We start from the raw sequence: 18,181 nt of genomic DNA, 5'->3' as shown, positions 1-18,181 counted from the left end.
TTTGGAGTTCCTTCAATAAGAAACATCGACCGTTTCAAATGCTACCATCTTCTAACTTTGCTAGTTTCCTTCAAGAAACAGTAAAAATCCTACCTTTTGCAAGCCTTTCTTTTCAGTTGTCCATTCCACCCCTTCCCTCCCTTTTCTTTCCACTCTGTTACCTTGTATGTTTTGTATGTATGTTGTTATTTTACATGTTGCCCTCTTTAATAGAATGAGTTCCTTATTAAGAGCCTAGAAGACTGTGACTTTTGTTTTACATTTAGGTTATTTTTTTTATGTCTCCAGTGATTAACACAATGTCTTAGCGACTAAGTGCTTAATAAATCCTCATTGACTGCTCTTTGAACTCCCCTTGTATTTATTTTATTATATTTGTTGTAGGTATTCATCTACGTGTATATTTTTTCATCCTATGTATTCCTTGAGGTAAGCTAAGAGCATGAATTGTTTCATTTTGCATCTTCCACATTTCTCATATAGGAAAGGCCTTTATTGAGCTGAATTGGATAGTTGACTGCTCTGCCAACAGAAACCCACAAAATCCAGCTGTTTTAAAATTGGTTTTTATTGAAATGCTTTTACCTACCGAACCTTTCTCCCTTTCTCCTTCCCAAGAGCCCTCCCATTTTAACCCCTTCCCCCCACCCCCCCACTTGCGGATCTCCTCCTTCAGACTACTGGCTTTTTGAGAGCCTTTTGTATTCCCTAGAACCTAATTAGCACCGCATCCGGTACCTAGATACGCTTACTAAAAAGTTTTAACTGATTCACCTCCCGCCTCTGCAAAGGGAAAGGGTGGGTGTGTCTCCCCTGTCGAGCCATACTCATCTTTTATAATTTTCCATACTTTTTTTTAGTGTGTTCTTTCCATTGGGCTACTAGGAGAAGGCAGGCGAGATGGGAATGGCTCTGAACCTGGGTCTGGGTTTTAAGGCAGTCCCCTCCCGCCCCGCCCCTCCCCTTCTCTCCCCTCAGTAGGAGCGCTAACGGCCGTGCTACTCCGTAGGTTTCAGCCTTCCCGAGATGGATGAGAAGTCACGTGAGGCGGGGTGGGGGAAGGGGAAAGGCGGCGCTTAGCACCTAGCCACGAGATCGTCCCAGTCCCCTGACGCCGCCGCCGCCGTAGGCCCCCAGTGTAGGGGAGTGGAAGTCGGAAGGGGCGACCGCTAGGCTTCTCCGCTGCTGAGGCAGAGCCCGCGGCAGCACCGGCGACCTCAACCGCTCCGCCCCCTTCTCGCCCTCTGTCAGGCTTGCCCACGGCCGGGGGCGGGGCCCTCGCTGTGACCTTTCACCCCAACATGGCCGCGCCCATGGGACCCGTGAAGTTCTGGAAACCAGGTAAGGCCTTGGAGGGGGAGCGGGCATGGGGAATGTGGGGTGGGCTGGCCCAGTCCGAGGCCCCAGGGCGCAGAGATCTTCTTCTGGAGCACGCTTAGTAGTAGGCGGTCCCTGGACAGAAGCTTGCCCTCTTGTAGCCCCTTTCCGGGTCATTCCTGGACACTGCCCTTTGGCCTCGGCTAGAATTAAGGACCCCCTTGGCTCCCTTGATCCCCGTTGCTTTTCAGGGAAGTTGGGTTGCCAGAGCGGTGAGCGCCTTTCTCCTGGCGCTCTAAGATTTTACAAAGCGCTTTTCTTTCGACAAGGTCGGCTGGGTGGATGGCGGCATCCCCATTTTACAGACGGAGAAACTAAGACTTAAAGTGGGGAATTGGCCAACTCAAAGTCGCACAACTAAGTACATGGTGGACCCTTGGATTTGAACCCGCGTCTCTGGCTTCTCCTCCGGGCACCGGGGGTCTTTCGTATCTGAATGGGCAGGCTTTTCCACTCGCCCAGCTGTCAGACTTGGACGCCCAGGAGCCCTTCCCTACTGTGGTGCAGTTTCATAAATCTCTGTCACAAAGTTGGGTTTCTCTTTCCCCATCGCATCTTTCTTTTGTCCTTATCTGATCGCTTTGTGCTGTCTTTGGTCCCTTCCTGATCTTTGGCGTGTGGTACAATAGTACCTGCCTGTTGAAGCAAAGGGGGTTGCAGAAAAAATAGGATGGGGAAGTGATACTATGTGGCAAGTAGAATTAAGGCTTCAGGGTTTTTTCCCAGCTCCGAGACACGATGTTAACTATGAAGAACGTGGAAGATGAATGAGATCCTTAGGTATGGTCTGCTTTCTGTGTCTTAGGGAACCAAAAAGGCATTTTAAAAATTACTTTTGCTTTATTGTTTGTTAATTTTTAAATATTTGTTTAAAAATTTTTTTTTCAGTTCCAAATTCTCTCCCTTCCTCAATTGAGGGGAAAGCAAACAATATGCCATCCATTATACATGTGAAGTCATCAAAACATTTCTGTATTAACCATTGGGGGGGGGGAATAAGAAAAAGTGAAAAAAAATGCTTTATTTTGCACTGATTTCATCAGTTCTCTTTCTGGAGTTGAATATCCTTATTTCTTTGGAATGTCAATCAAACATACTTCAATTCTTTTTTTGTAAGTAATCTGTAGACTCATTTCCCCCCTAATGCAATCTTATGATTCAGCATTTTAAGTTGCCAGCAATTAACGAGTAGCCAGAAATAAATAGTGGTAATTAGGACAAAACTACCAATCTAATAAGTATCCTTAACAAATGAGATATATATTTATCCCCTCATTTTTTCAGGGAGTTAATGACTGGTCAAAATGTGAAATCTAGATGTAAATTAATAAAAGCCGATTTAAACGATAGCTATTTAAAGAATCAGATCAGGCTTCAATTTTGCTCATCTTAAATAGTTTCAAATTGCTGCAATATTTTTATCTTGTTCTGCCACATTTTGGAAGTGTGTCCCTGATCTGTATTCATACCCTTGCCACAGTTTTCTCCTTAGTTATCACAAAATTATAAATTTTTAAACTGACACTTCAGAACTAGATTTTAGTCATTGCAATAGCATTTGTCTTCAAGTAAACATTCATAAACTTTTTTTTTGCAAGCTATAGTCATTCATTCAGTAATTATTTACTGAGGAACTACTAATTACTCTAAGAAATGAGATAATAAATAGAAATAAGAATAAGAAATTAAAAAAAAAACTTGAGATGGTTTGGGCTTAGAAATATTCCAAATTAATTTTTGCATTATTAGGCCTGTTTTGGATTTTTGATTTTACAAAAAAGAGGGGAAAAGAGCATTGCTTTCGTTGTATGTAAGAACTTAATCAGATTCCCTCCCTTGTTTTTTGGTAGTCTATCAAAACTTACCACCTTAAACAATGTATAAACTTATTAATACTGCAGGATGTATCCTTTCTAAGGAAATGGAAAGGTTCACATTTTGTCATTTACAAACATAGAAGATTAAGATTCAGTTTCCCTTCTTGTTTGCTAATCCATTCCAGGAGACTTGCAATATTCTACTAAGCATTTTAGGTAGTAAATAAGTACTTTTTTTAATTTTGAAAGATGTACTCAGAGTTCACATAGAGACACAGTCCTATAAAAATCAATTCAAGGTATTTAAGCAAAAATATTCATTTTGTGCAATTCCTATTTTGAATTTTTATAAAAAGTTGTAAACATAGTCAATTTTCATAGACTACAGCTGCTAATCTTGTCTTTCCCTTTTTTTATATTCAATAATATTCTGAATGTATCGATTTCATTAGATTTTTAAAGTACAAAATCACTTTAAAATTATGGTAGAGGAAACTAATGATTTTATTGGTTATAGACAGAAGTTTTGAAAAAAAGAAAAACATCAAAGGAAGGGGAATATTGAATTAGTCATATTTTATAGACAAAGAAAATGAGCATCTCAGACATAATGAGTTTTCAGAAGTTTCATTAATAAATGGCATAATTTTCATTTCTTTAAGCAAAGAATAGTGCACCTAAGGCTGAAAATGATTATAAGCAAATATATAGTGGACTGGGGAATTTGCTGGTAGTAGAAAACATTATTAAATTTCTGATTTGGTTGAGTAGAAATCTTTTAAAGGGAGAGATCAGGCAAATACTGAACAATAGCTGTCATAGAAAAGATTTCATAACAAGATATAGTAATACACTTAACTATAGTAGAAGAAAGGGGTAAGTGAGGAAGAGGAAGCATGGGCATGGGTGGGCTAAAAAAGTGGTGATGGGAGAAATAGTCACTGAGAAGTAGTGCGTCAGTGGGTTTTGTAATAGTTATGAAGAGAATATCTTTACAAATAAATTTTTTTTTTCATATTGCTTAAATTTTCCCTTGGATCATTTTCTCAACAAGCTATCCCATATAACAAATTTTTTAAGAGAAAAAACATCAAGTGTAGTGATATATTCCTGTAATCCCAGCCTCTTTGGAAGCTGAGGCTGGTGAATCCCTTGAGCTCCAGAGTTCTGGTCTGCAGTGGGCTATGCTATTTAGGCATCATCACCAAGTTCAACATTAATATTGTAAGTCCATGGGAGCAGGAGGCCACCAGGTTGTCTAAATACAAAGAAAAAATAGAACAGGACAAAGCTCCCTTGATAGTCACTAGTGGGAACAGGCAGTGAATAGCCCCTGCACTTCTAGCATGTTTGAAATGGGTAGACTCAATATTTAAGAGAAAAGAAAAAGAGGAAAAAGAGAAAAATGGATTATCAAAAGTGATCAAAAGACTACAGTCTTTCTAATAAGGGCCAGAAGGAAAAGATTAAAAAAATATATATATGAAGGTAAGAGAGAACATTTAACACGATTAAAAAGATACAACTTAAAAAGAAAAAAAGCTATCAGGTAAATAAAGGTGATAGTAGGGAAAATTATTTAATAATAACTGACATTTACATAGTACTTTAAAATTTTCTAAGCATTTGCCATGTGTTATTTTGGTTAGTGTATCATAACATCCTGCTATTTTTCGGAGCTTAGACTCCTGTCTAGCCTAGTCCTTCAGGAAATATAAACCTAGAGATAAGTAAGAAAGACAACATGGAATCTGTGAACTTTTTTTTTTTAAAGAAATTTTGGTAACTGTATTTTAATGTAATTGATTTTCTTCCTTTTTTATTTTGAGCTTTTAAATACATTTGTTTTGAGAAGAGTTCCATCCATATGTTTCACCAAGGGAATAAATACTGAGGCAAAAAGGTTAAGATCCTTTCCTTATAGTATCTTCTATAGACAATTCAAACCTATTTTGAGCATTTCCATTGTTAGAGAGTTCAAATCTGCCTCACATAGCTAGAATTGTTAGAAAATTATTTTGATATTTAGTCAAAAATCTCCCTTATTAGAATTTATATCTGCTTTAGCTTTCTAGGAGCATACAGGATGATTCTTTTAAATAGTAAAATCTATGTAAGTAAAGGTTTTCTTGTTTTATCTTTGTCCCTTGCAATGTTTCTTCAGCATTGTAGGCATTCTAGAAGTATTTCTAGAATAATTGATTTGAATCCCTCTTCCATGTGTCAGATACTTGACAACAGGTATGTGTATTGCTACCTTCCTCACCTCAAGATGCCCGTTCTCCATTATGAACATCCTCAGTTACTTTAGCTTTTTTTCATATGAAAGTTTTTAGATCCTCCAGCATCTTCCTGGTTACCCTTTTTTGGATGCAGTACAGTTTGTTAATATCCTTCTGTCCTTGAATTGTATCACCAGAACTGAACACAGTGTAGTACAGTGGGATTATTAACCTTCCATGTTCTTTATGGTATAATCTGTACTAGGGTGAAAGTTTTCCTATTTTGATAGGCAATTTTCAAAAGACTTTGCCCAAGGTGAAATTTAGTAACATGAAATACCATAATATGAAAATGTATTGGATATTTTAATTTCTATATATTTTTCTGCTCACAAGATGACAGTACCTCAATAAATATTTATCTTACAGGCACAGAAGGCCCAGGTATCAGCATCTCAGAAGAGAGACAAAGTACAGCAGAAAGCTCTGGAACCACTGTCATTTATAATCCTCATGCTGCCCTTTCTATAGAACAGCAGAGACAAAAGTTACCAGTTTTTAAGGTACTCTGTTATTCCAATATGCCTGAATTGTGTACTCATTGACAAATTTTATATTCAATTCAACAATCATTTATTAAACCCCTACTATGTTAGGTACTAGATATTAAAAGACAGAAATGAAACAGCCTCTGCCTTTAAGGAGCTTATTTTCTGCGGGGGACAAACAACATGAACATAGATAAGTAAATATAAAACATATTCCAAGTAAATCCAAAGTAATTTTGGGGAGACAAGGAGAGTGCTAACTACTGAGAGACTAAGGAACGACTGGGTACTTGAGCTGAGCCTTGAAGAGAGCTATTGATTCCAAGAATCAGAAGTGAAGGGGGAGAGAGCTTTCAGGGCATGGCAAACAGGGCATGTTGAGCAGAAGTGATTATATTTTAGCTTAGAGGCAGTAAGGTGCTGCTAAAATTTTTTTAGCACTATATTGACCTGATCAGAACCATGCTTTAGAAATACCAATTTGGCAGCTATGTAGAGAGGGGAGTCCAGTTTGGAGGTTGTTGTAGTATTCCAGGCAAGAGGTAATGAGTACCTCTTGAATTATGGCTCTTTGAATAGAGAGAGAGGGACAGATGTGGAGATTTAAAGATAAAGTTGACAAGAGTGGCAACTAGCTGTAAATGGGGAAATGGAAAAGTAGATGATAAAAGAATGAGTGAAAAAAGCATTTGTTGAGTGATTATTATGTGCTAGGCACAATATTAAGTGCTAAAGATAAAGAATATATAAAAGGAAACAGTCCTTGCCTCAAGGGAACTTCTAGTCTGATAGGGTAAGACAAGATATAGGATACTAGTGGCTAGGGAAGTGAGTTTTATTGGTCAGATTTGAGGTGAGGGTGTCTCAGATATGAACTGTTATATAGGATAGTCAGCTGATATGACCATCCTTGAAATAATGGTACTACTGGTTCAGAGCAAGAGATGGAAAATAGGTTAGGAGAGAGGAGTGTGGCCAAGAGGGTATGGGACAGATGCCCTGGGTGGGTGACTGGATGTAATGAAGCATCATCTAGTGTCTAGACTCACCACTAGATATGTTGGGCTATTTTTCATTCAGAAAGCCACTAGTCAGCTCAAACCCTATGGGCAAGACAATAGGGCAGGAATTAAAAGATGAGTGGATTAATTTCTATAGGGACTAGATTGGGAATCTGGAGACTGAAATTATGGTAGTGTCCTTGATAGAAGTAGAGAAAATCAGAAGAGAGATCATGAGTTTTTTTTCCAGTCATGTTGAGTTTGAGATACTTACAGGGGACATCTAGAGATGGAGGAAGTAAAACTCAGGAGAAAGATGTAACTTTGGGAGTTGTCTGTTTAGAGATAATAATTGAACCCTTGGGAGCTTTGGCGTTCAGTGAGACAGATTATACATAGAAAAGAGTATATAGCCAATAATTTTAGTTTAAAATAAATTTTAATGCATTTAACTTTTATATCACCTACATTTTCCACTCCCCCTTCCAGAGAGCTAATATTTATAATGGAATATTTTTTTTAAAGAAGAAAGGAAAAAAAGTTTTGTAAAGCTAGTTAAAATATTAAAGAAGTCTGATGTCCTTTGCAGTTTTCTATGCCCTTATATTTTGATTTCTGTTTTCCCTGCGAGCCAAGTTTGGCAGTTATAATTTTGCAGGCTTTTGTTTTGATTGTTTTGTTGTTTGTTCATATTGCTGTAATCATTGTGCATATCCTTGGTTTCACATCATTTTGTATCAGTTGATCTTAATCTTTCTGTATTCTACTGTATCGATTATCTAAATCTTTCTATACTTCTCTGAATACTTTTATTTTTAATTTCTCCAAAACATTTATTAGAACATATTGAAGACCTATGAATCTTAAAACCTGTCACCTCTCCCAAGTTGTGAAAATACCTATAATCCTTTTTTGCTATTTTTTTGGTAAAGATATTTTATTTTATCAATTACATGTAATAAAAATTTTCCACCTAAGGTTTTTGAAAGTTATGTGATCTAAAATGTCTCCCTTTCTCCCTTCCCTCTAACTCCCCAGAGCTGGTAAACAATTTGATCTAGGTTATACATGTTTTATCATATAACTCTTTTTAATCATTAAAGGTAACCTTGAAAGACTGGTGGTTTAGATACTTGAGCATATGAAAACATTTTGAAAATCTTTCCTTTAAAACTAATCAGGAATTATTTTTATTATACATATTTTATATTTTATTCCATCAGTCATCCTTTTGTTCCTTAACGAGGCATGAATTTGACCTTGATTCTCAAAGTCTATGCCAGTTGGAGGAGCAAGCTTTGGCAGATCTGTAAGAACTTATCTGGAAGAACTTTAAGTATTGGCCCTCCAAAAGACTATCCTGTCTTTGTTTTTTGAAGACCTTCTACCTTAGTTTGGAGGGGCTTATCACCAGATTGGCTGCAAATTGATGTTACATAGCACATCCTAAAGACTGTTTTTCTCCTCTCTCCTCTCCTCCCTTCCCCTCCCCTCTCCTCTCCTTCCTCCCCTCCCCTCCTCTCCTCTCTCCTCTTCTTTTTATACCCTTACCTTCTGTCTTCAAATCAATACTCTGTATTGGTTCCAAGGCAGAAGAGTGGTAAGGGCTAGGCAGTGGGGGTCAAGTGACTTGCCCAGGGTCACACAGTTAGGAAGTGTCTGAAGCCAGATTTGAACCTAGAGTCCCTTGTCTCTAGGCCTGGCTCTGAGCCATCCAGCTGCCTGTCCTACCCCCCCCCCCCCCCCCCCCGCCCCCAATTGTTTTCTAAAGGCTTAGCTATATGATCTGTGTCAGTTGGGGGAAATGACTGAAACCAATACACAGATTCTTGAAATATTGAAACAAGAATCATTACATCAGTCAGTCAGTTGATTAATAAGTTTTTATTAAATGCTGGGCCATGCACTCCACTAGCCCTAGGGATATAAAGCCAAAGCCAAGTAGTCTCTGAATTCAAGTTTATATTCTAACAGAAGAGTCAGTCAATAATAATCCATAAATATTTATTAAGTGCCTCCTGTGAGCCTGGTACTGTGCCCCTGGGCATACAAAGAAAGGTAAAAGACAACCCTTTTCTTTAAGATTATTCCTTTTTAATGGAGAAGAAAACATGTACATAAATAGTATAGACAAGATATAGACAGTGTAGAAGGGGGAAACTGAGTCCTGGGATGCATTGGAAATGGTTTCTGAAGAAGGTGGCATTGAGGCTGTTCCTTGAAAAGGGCAAGGAAAACTAAGAAATGGAGGTGAAGAGGGAGATAATTGCAGGCAGGGACAGACAGTGCAAAGGTCTGGAGATAGGCATATTGTGTTTGAGGAATGTGGAGGAGGGTCAGAGTCATGAATCATAGAGGACATGTAGGAGAGTAGTCAATTAACTCCCATTGCCTGACCTTTATTGCTCTTCTGCCATGGAATCAGCATATGATTAGATAAGACAGAAGGTAAGGGTTTAAAAAAAAAGAAAGAAAAAGAAAAACCAGAAAGGAAAAATACTAAAATGAGTTAAGCTTAGCACAGTACCTTTTACAGAATTTATTATATTAAGAAAAGTGATAAGAAAAAGTCTCTCCTGGGTTTAAATTTGTGATCCCATGATCTAATCAAGGGATAGGTTTATTGTTTGGGGCAGATGATATAAAATGGACTGCAGAAATATTTTGCTTCCATCTTTTTTTGTCAAAGAGAATGATTTATAGGTCTGTCAAAGTAGGATGAACATTATTAAGCAGAACTACAAGCATTATAAGAACTATAGGTGGGGAGATAGTAGGAGAAGCCAAAGTCATTACAAATGAATTTTAGTCTCTTATTGTAGATGAGTACCACTCCAGTAATAGGAAACTGCTTGTGCTTTTTTGAGGAAATATGAAGGAAAAAATTTGATGCCAAAAGGTTTGAGATTGATATTTTAATTTTTTTTCCAGGAAGTATGGATTCCAGTAACTGTAGATCAGTGAACTTGATGCCACTTTCCAGCAAAATTCTAGAATGGATAATTAAGTAGTTGACCTTTGAACCTTTAGAATGAAAAGCAGTGATCATTAAGAGCCAGCATGGATTCAGTAAGAATAAGTTCTTCTAGTTAGTCAATTTTCTTTTTAAATAAGATTATTAGACTGATATGTCAGGGAAAGATATAGATCATATATCTAGATTTTGTTAATAATGATTATTATTATAGCCTACATTTATGGAATGCTTTAAAGTCAAAATACCTCCTCATTTATTCTTACAACTCTGTGAAACAGGCAGTGCAAGTATTATCCTGATTTTACAGTTGAGTATTCATTTGCAAATTATTTAAAAGTCTGGTATGATATACTTGTAAACATTGGATTATAGTATACTTAAGGTATATTTGTAAATGGTGAATGCCTGGATAAGTAATGGATTGAAGCAGGTTTGTAGAGGAGGATGCTAAAGAGTTTCAACAGTAGCTCAAATGACATAGATGAAGATGTATACCTGTGACAATGATATGAGAGAATAGATTATGGAATTTGTGGAAAGACTAATGGGTTTGGAGTTAGAGCAATCATCCTTCCTCTAAACTCTTCTACTTTCTACCTTTGTGACCTTCTGCAAGTTACCTAATCTATCTGAGTCTCAGCTTCATCTGTAAAAAGAGGGAGTTGGATTAGATAACATCTAAAGTCACTTTCAGCTCCAAATCTATTATCCTTTTGCCTATACTATCCATTTGGTTGGAGTGACAGGCTGAATTTAATAAAGATAAAAAGAAAATTTGTCCACACTAACCAGAACAATAATAAAAGTACAAAACAAGAAGCAAAATCTTATACAAATACCTTAGCCTTTTAATAAGGCCTAATCAAAAGAATTGACAAACAAGTAAATGTTTTTTTGTTTGCCTTAAAAAATCCTTTTCTTTGTAAATTTGACAAGTGGTCACATAAAACCACAAAATAAAGAATAATATGACTCAAATAGACATAAATGTAAAGTCTTGCAATTAGGATAAAAAAAAATCAATTACGGGAGTATAAAGTTTTATACCTGAAAGGAACCTTAGGATTGGGAAATTGTGCCTAGATAGCAGTTCACTTAAAAACAACTTGGGGATTGCAAGCTCAATTTGAGCCTGTAATGTAAAGTGACTGCCAAAAAAGTTAAAAGTGAACTGCTACATTAATAGAAATGTAATATCCAGAACAGTAGTTAGGTGGTGAAATGGATAGGGCTTCACACCTGGAGTCAGGAAGACCAGAGTTCTGCCTTCTCAGACACTAGCTGTGTGACCCTAGGCAACTTAATCTTTGTCTCAGTTTCCTTATCTGTAAAATGAAGTTAATAATAGCACATGACTCCTAGGGTTGTAAGGATAAGTGAGTATTTGTAAAGCAGACTGCAAACCTTAAATTTAGTTCTCTTTATAAATTTAGTTGTTATCAGGGGAGGTAATGTTCTGATTTGACCACAGATGGAAGTATTCTTTTCTATTTTGAGCACTGTATTTTGAAAGACACTGACTATGCCAAAACAAGTACAGAATGACTGGGGTTCTTTCCTGGATGCTAACATCTGGATGTGGGGGTGGAAGATAGATTTGCACTTCTCACTCAGTGCTGGTAGTCCAAATAATCCATTTCTTCTCTTTTAATTGTCCCCCTCCTAAAGACTTGCAACTAGCTGTATGGCCCCTCTCCCACCCAGTCTTCTTACTCCACTTCCCCTGAACCTACATCGCACCCTGTCTGAGGACCTTGAGTTTGGGAAGGTTCAGATCAGAAGCACCTTATTGGCCCTCCCATATTCTTTTTATATTCAACTTAATACTTGCTCTTCTTGCTTCCTATCACTTTCTTCCTTCCTTTTCCCTTGACCATCTAAATCCTTTCTCTGTGATAGATGACTGTATTTAAACTGTAACGAATCCTGACTTAGGCTTCTGACTGGGACACTTTATAGTTTTGTGATTTTAGGCAAGTAATTTCCCCTTTCTGAGCCCCAGATTCATTTTCTGTAAAATGAAAGGGTTGGAGTAGATAACCTCTATGGTTAGTTCTAGCTCCATATCTGTGATTCCCATTATCCTAAAGCTCTTCCTTTCACATTCCTTCCATCTTCTAGATCTCACTGAAACTCAGTCTTTACCTAAAGACTTCTTGATATCTTCTAGTCTGGCTACTCCTTTTCTCTTAACCTCCTGACACTAGGCATCACTGGAGGCATACTCTTTGCTTCCCAATATCACTTTTAGGTCCTTCCTCTAATACCAGCAATCAGAAACCACTTATTCTCCCTTAAAGTTCATTTCATCCTGTTCACAGATGCTTGTTGCTGCTATCTTGGGACCTCTAGGTCATTCTGTCCCTAGCCCCCAATAAATTCAGCACTAAACTCAGTCTTCTCTACCCCAGCTTCTATACCCTTCAAATGTACTGGCCTTAGAGTTCCTTATTTATGTTCATCAAATTCCTGAACTCATGTCTCTAATTTACTTTAACCACACATAGGAGCACTAGTTTATGCTGCCCTCCTGCCCTCTCAGAGCACCTGAATTTGCCCTAGGTGCCTGGATTCCTTTTTGTGACTCTAGATCAGGGCTTCTTAATGTTTTTTGGCAGTCTTGCTTAGAATGTTTTGATTGGAAAGGATAGCAATTTTATTGAAATATAGTTATCAAAGATACATTTTTAGAAGTTCAGGTTAAGAACTCCAGCTCTAGATATTGACAAACTGTAACCAGTCCAGAGATTAATGAGCCAGCTAGTGGAGGGATTTTAACCTGCCATCCACAGAATGATTAAAGGAACTGAAAAGGTTTAGCCTAGAGAAGAAAAAACATAGAAAGGAGGACAAGATAATTCTTCCTCAGGTACTTGAAGGGCAATCATGTGGAAAGGGAATATTGATAATAATAGCTCACCTTTATATAGGTAGTACTTTATTAATATCCTTCATTGCAATCTAGGAATAACTTATACCACTGGTTCGTTCCCACGTACTCTAAGTAGCTGAATTGCATGTATTTTCATTTAAAATAAGTTGTCCTTTAGAAAGAAACATTTCATAGATTATAAGAATCTTTGTCTTGGTTGTTTTTAATATAGCTCATTGCTCTTTAATTTTTTCCCATTTCAGCTTAGAAATCACATATTATACTTGATAGAAAACTATCAAACAGTTGTGATTGTTGGAGAAACAGGATGTGGGAAAACTACACAGATTCCACAAGTGAGTATGTGTTCAATATTTGTTAGGTTTTGCTTAGAATCAGATAAAATGTTTTTGAGGAATGATTAATAATTTTAAAAATATTTATTTTCTCTTGTACTGAAGCATTTTAGTTACATTTTATTAAAGATATTTTGTTGATATCTATCAAGGATTTTTTTTTCTTTTAAAAAAATTTATTTTTATTGCATTTAAGACACTTCCATATTGGTCATTGTTGTAAGAGCAAACTCATATGTAACCAAAACCTCAAAATAAAATCATAAATACACTGATATATGAAAGACGACTCCAACAGTTCTTTCTCTGGAGGTGGATGGCATTCTCTGTCATAAGTCTTTCAGGATTGTCCCAGATCGTATTGCTGTCCCACGATCCCAGATCGTGTAGACAAGTTTTCACAGATAGTCATTACACAATGTTGCTGCTGTTATGTAGAATGTTCTTCCAGTTCTGCTTATTTTGCTCTGCATCAGTTCCCGTACATCTGTCTAGCTTTCTCTGAAATCATCTTGCTTATCATTTCTTATGGCACAATAGTATTCCATCACCAGGATGTACCACAGTTTGTTCAATCATCCCCCAATTGATAGACATCCTCTCAATTTCCAATTCTTTGTCACCACAAAAAAGAGCTGCTATAAATATTTTTGTATAAGTAGGTCCTTTCTTCTTTTTTATTATCTCTTTGGGATACAGATGCAATAGTGCTATTACTAGATCAGAGTATGCACAGTTTTATAGCCCTTTGAGCATAATTCCAAATTGTTCTCCAGAATGGTTGGATCAGTTCACAACTCCACCAACAATTTTGCGACATCCCTTCCAGCATTTACCACTTTCCATTACTGCCATATTGGCCAGTCCAATAGGTGTAAGGTAGTACCATAATGTTTTAATTTGCATTTCTCTAATCAAGAATGATTTAGAACATTTTTTCAAGTGATTATTGATGGCTTTGATGTCTTCATCTGAAAATTGCTTGTTCATAATCCTTTGACAATTTGTCAATTGGGAAATGACTTGTATTCTTATGAATTTGACTTAGTTCTCTATAAATTTGAGAAATTAGATCTTTATCAGAGATAATATGAAATTTTTTCCTACTTTATTGTTTCCCTTTTAATCTTGCTGACATTAGTTTTGTTTATACAAAACCTTTTTAATTTAATATAATCAAAATTGCTCATTTTACAACTTAAAATATTCTTTATCTCTTGTTTGATCATAAATTCTTTCTGTGTTCCCCTAATTTAGTTATGGTATCAATCTTTATATCTAATCATATATCCATTTTGACTATATCTTGGTATAGGGTATGTGGTCAAGAATTTTTTTTTTAGGCCATCTGAGCTGTTTTAATAAATTCTTTGACAATATACTAGTAACCATTATCTTATTTTTCTAGACTTATGAATCTATATATATTTAAATTTATATATATATATAATACCTTTCCTTTGAACTGTTCAAAGTACTAATTCTATGTGCACTAAACATTTCTGAAATATGTAACTCCTACTTGATGCTATTATTCAAAGAGAATATATATTTCTCAACATAAGCAAAATATGAAAACAGGTAATTTTCTAATGAACTGCTTGACTTAATGGAAATGGCACTGAATATAAAGTCAGAGGTCCTAGTTTCAACTCCTACCTCTGTCAATTACTGTCACTCCTTGTGTGACCTTGAGCAAATCTGGCCATGTGAAGTTGTGAAGTTGGACTAGATCTTTTCTAGGGTACCTTCCACCTCTAAATTTATAATCTCATAAACTTTTTTTTTTTAACCCTTATCTTCTGTCTTAGTATCAGCTCTAAGACAGAAGAGCATAAAGTGCTAAACAATGGGGGTGGGGGGTTAAATGGCTTGCCCAAGATCCCAGAGCTAGAAGTGTCTGAGGTCACATTTGAAACTAGGGCTTCCTGTCTCTACAGCCTGGTGCTCTAGCCACTGCGCTACCTACCCCTCATGTATACTCTTTTGATCAGTCCTATTTTCAGTAGAATTCTTTGTAATTCAATTAATAAGCCCTTGCTAACTCTAGCAAGGATTGTAAATGTAAAAGACATGAATTCTGGAATACCAAGAGGAAAAGATTTCTGTAGTAATGCAAATCAGTTGGCTTAAAATAAATTGTTTATTGTATGTTATAGAGGTTTACTTTATTTGCAGTATCTGGCAGAAGCTGGCTGGACAGCCGAGGGAAGAGTAGTAGGAGTGACCCAGCCAAGAAGAGTGGCTGCTGTTTCAGTGAGTTTCATTGGTATTTCTTTTCCTTCCCAGTTTTTGTCTTTAATTTCAAGAATTATTTTGTATCACTTTGTAAATACCTAAGATAAAAAAAGATTCTTAAATTTTTGACCCATCAAATAAAAAAAATCAATTCTGTGATGTTCTTCAGTGATTTCTCCAATGAGGTCCAACTTTATTGTCTTCAGGTTAGAAATAATAATAAAATTGATTGCATTTGTTATTGGCCAGCATTTCTCTGGTCATACATATGGAAAAAAATTCAGGCCAGTATTTGAATAAATAAGCATTAAATTGGCAGAGGATAAAGCTGAATGTTAATAAAACAGTACCTACTTACTGTCAATTGGATTGCAGAATCTTTTTACCATATAGAAAAGGGTTTTTTTTTTTGGTTGTTCTTATGTTTATTGCTCAGATTGATCTGCTTTTAACACATTACAATTTGGGTATTATCCAAGAATATTACAATAAATCCTCTATTCTGAGGGCAAGTTGTTTAATTTAATAAGTTACATTAAAATAATTATAGTAGTTATCAGTATTTTCAAGACAAGTTTTTCAGGAATCCAAATCCCAATCTACACCCAACATCAGCCACAAGTCTTCCTAGAGGCAAAGCTCTGCCTTTTAAAGGAAATGACATATGCAAATTAATTTATATAGCATATAAGTAAATCTATTGCATTTGGAGTGTCATACCCCAGAAGCTATTTTTCTTCTTTCTAAAGCCTGTGTGAATTTCTAAAATCTGAGAGCACACATATACCCAATGCAAATCAGATTACTTTACCTTTCTTTTGTTTAATTTTTTTTCATCTGTCAAATGGATAATAGTATCTGCCGGTCTGTCTTACAGAGTTGTCATGAGATTAAATGCTTGTAATGAAATACCAGGGCTTTTCCTAAGGAGAAAGAGTAGGGAAGGACCAAATATTTATCAAGCACCTCTACATGCCTGACACTGTCCTAAGCACTTCATCAGAAGCATTTTGTAGACATCAACCTTGGGGTATATGAGCTATTATTTCCTCCTTTTTGCAGATGAACAAACTGAGGCAGATAGAGATTAAATAATCAACGTTATATAGCTATAAGTGTTAGAGGTTATGGGGGTTGAATTCCTTTGGTCTTCCTTACTCCAGGGCCTGTGTTCTACTGTGTCACCTAGCTATTACAGATTCATATATTTTTATATTTTGTGATTTGAGAAAGTAGTCACATGTTCATTCCTCCAGCACCATTTCCTTTATTTTTTTAATTATGAGTACAAATATTTGAATAGTTTGTGATTTCATTGATATATGGGCATTTTTCCAACAATGTGGGTCATAACCCATCTATGCCTTCTTATCTTATGCTTTTCTTGTTCACATTCTCCTATGATATGGGTCTTCTTCAGTGAAACTTCCCCATGGTTTGGGGGCCTTCTTCTAAATCTCTTAACGTTGAGTAGGTATCAGTGATGTATATGAACTACCCATTTTTTTCCCCCTCACTGTCACTCTTTTGACTGGACTACCTCATTTTCTGGTCATAAACCTCTCTAATAATATCCTTATGCCACTTCTACTCAGTTTTTCTTGGATAGTATTTTGCCCACCATACACTTTGCATTGTATACTAGGTGACATAATTTTTATTTTCCTGAGACTTTGGTTTTTTATGATTTGCAACAATACAATATTACTTGTAGAATATTGATATTAAAAAAAATTGGCCATTATTACAGCTTCTGGTTTTCAGAACTCTACAATTAGAAGCACCCAGGATACTTTGCCCCTCATTCAGTTCTGGATCTGTTTATTGACCATCTGGAGTGTCTGTTGACTGATGGATCCTGTGCCATTTAATTGAGTGCCATAGTCTAGATATTGTGTCCTTTATTTGGCTGATTTTTCCAGTAAATGCTTTTGAGTAATTTTAGATCTGGTTAATAGGTTATGCATTAAAATTTTTTATATTTATTGATCCCTTTGTTTTTTGATTGCATTAATTTTAAAATATATTTTTCCCTTTCACCTGCATCTGGGTAATGCAGTGGATAGAATCAGGTAGCAATAAATACAAATCAGGCCTCAGACATTTACCAGTTTTGTGACTCTAGGCAAGTCACTTACTTGCTCTCTGCCTCAGTTTCCTCATTTGTAGAAAAGAGATAATAGTACCTACTTCCCAGGGTTGCTTTAAGAATTAAAATAATATTTTTAAAGCACTTATACAGTGCCTGGTACATAGTAGATGCTTAGTAAATATTTTTTCCCTCCTTTTCCAACCTCCCCTTTCTAAGTCAATCATTCCTTATAACTAAGATTTAAAGAGGAAAAAAAGCAGTTCAACAAAACCATCTAACATTTTGAATGAGGCTGACTTTACATAATATTCCACATTCATGGTCCCCCACTTCTGCACTGAAGGGAATATGATGCCTTATCTGAACTCTTCAGGGCAAGATTTGGTCACTGTATTACAGTATTTGGGTTTGTTTTATTTTTCTTTTGGCTTACATCATTATAGTCATTGCATATATTATCTTCCTGGTTCTTCTTAATTTACTCTGCATCACTTCATATAAACATGTTACTCTGTATTCTTCATATTCTTTTTTTTCTTGTGGTGCAGTAATGTTTTATTTTTAATTTAATTTCTTTTCTTTCTTTTTTTTTTAACCCTTACCTTCTGTCTTGGAATCAACACTGTGTATTGGTTCCAAGGCAGAAGAGTGGTAAGGGCTAGGCAATGGGGGTCAAGTGAC

The 18,181-nt window shown here is 36.3% G+C and overlaps 1 protein-coding gene across 3 annotated transcripts in view; it reads left to right on the top strand.

The window, feature by feature from the left end:
* The first annotated feature begins 984 nt into the window (after positions 1-984).
* DHX35 (DEAH-box helicase 35) overlaps positions 985-18,181 on the top strand; it is a 63,631-nt gene continuing 46,434 nt past the window's right edge. The window contains exons 1-4 of one of the 3 annotated variants that reach the window (XM_001381672.4): positions 985-1,341; positions 5,846-5,979; positions 13,078-13,170; positions 15,349-15,426. In XM_001381672.4, the coding sequence (XP_001381709.1) occupies positions 1,302-1,341; positions 5,846-5,979; positions 13,078-13,170; positions 15,349-15,426 (345 nt within the window). In that variant the 5' untranslated portion in view covers positions 985-1,301. Of the gene's footprint in view, positions 1,342-1,414; positions 2,158-5,845; positions 5,980-9,900; positions 10,035-13,077; positions 13,171-15,348; positions 15,427-18,181 lie in introns of those variants that run through there. The other 2 variants (XM_007474343.3, XM_016428268.2) reach the window with 2 other exon arrangements.

This window comes from Monodelphis domestica, chromosome 1 (genome assembly GCF_027887165.1).
Source record: "Monodelphis domestica isolate mMonDom1 chromosome 1, mMonDom1.pri, whole genome shotgun sequence".
In the NCBI taxonomy this organism is placed as follows: domain Eukaryota; kingdom Metazoa; phylum Chordata; class Mammalia; order Didelphimorphia; family Didelphidae; genus Monodelphis; species Monodelphis domestica.
The sequence above is the reverse complement of the archived record's forward strand: the minus strand, read 5'-3'. Positions and strand labels throughout refer to the sequence as shown.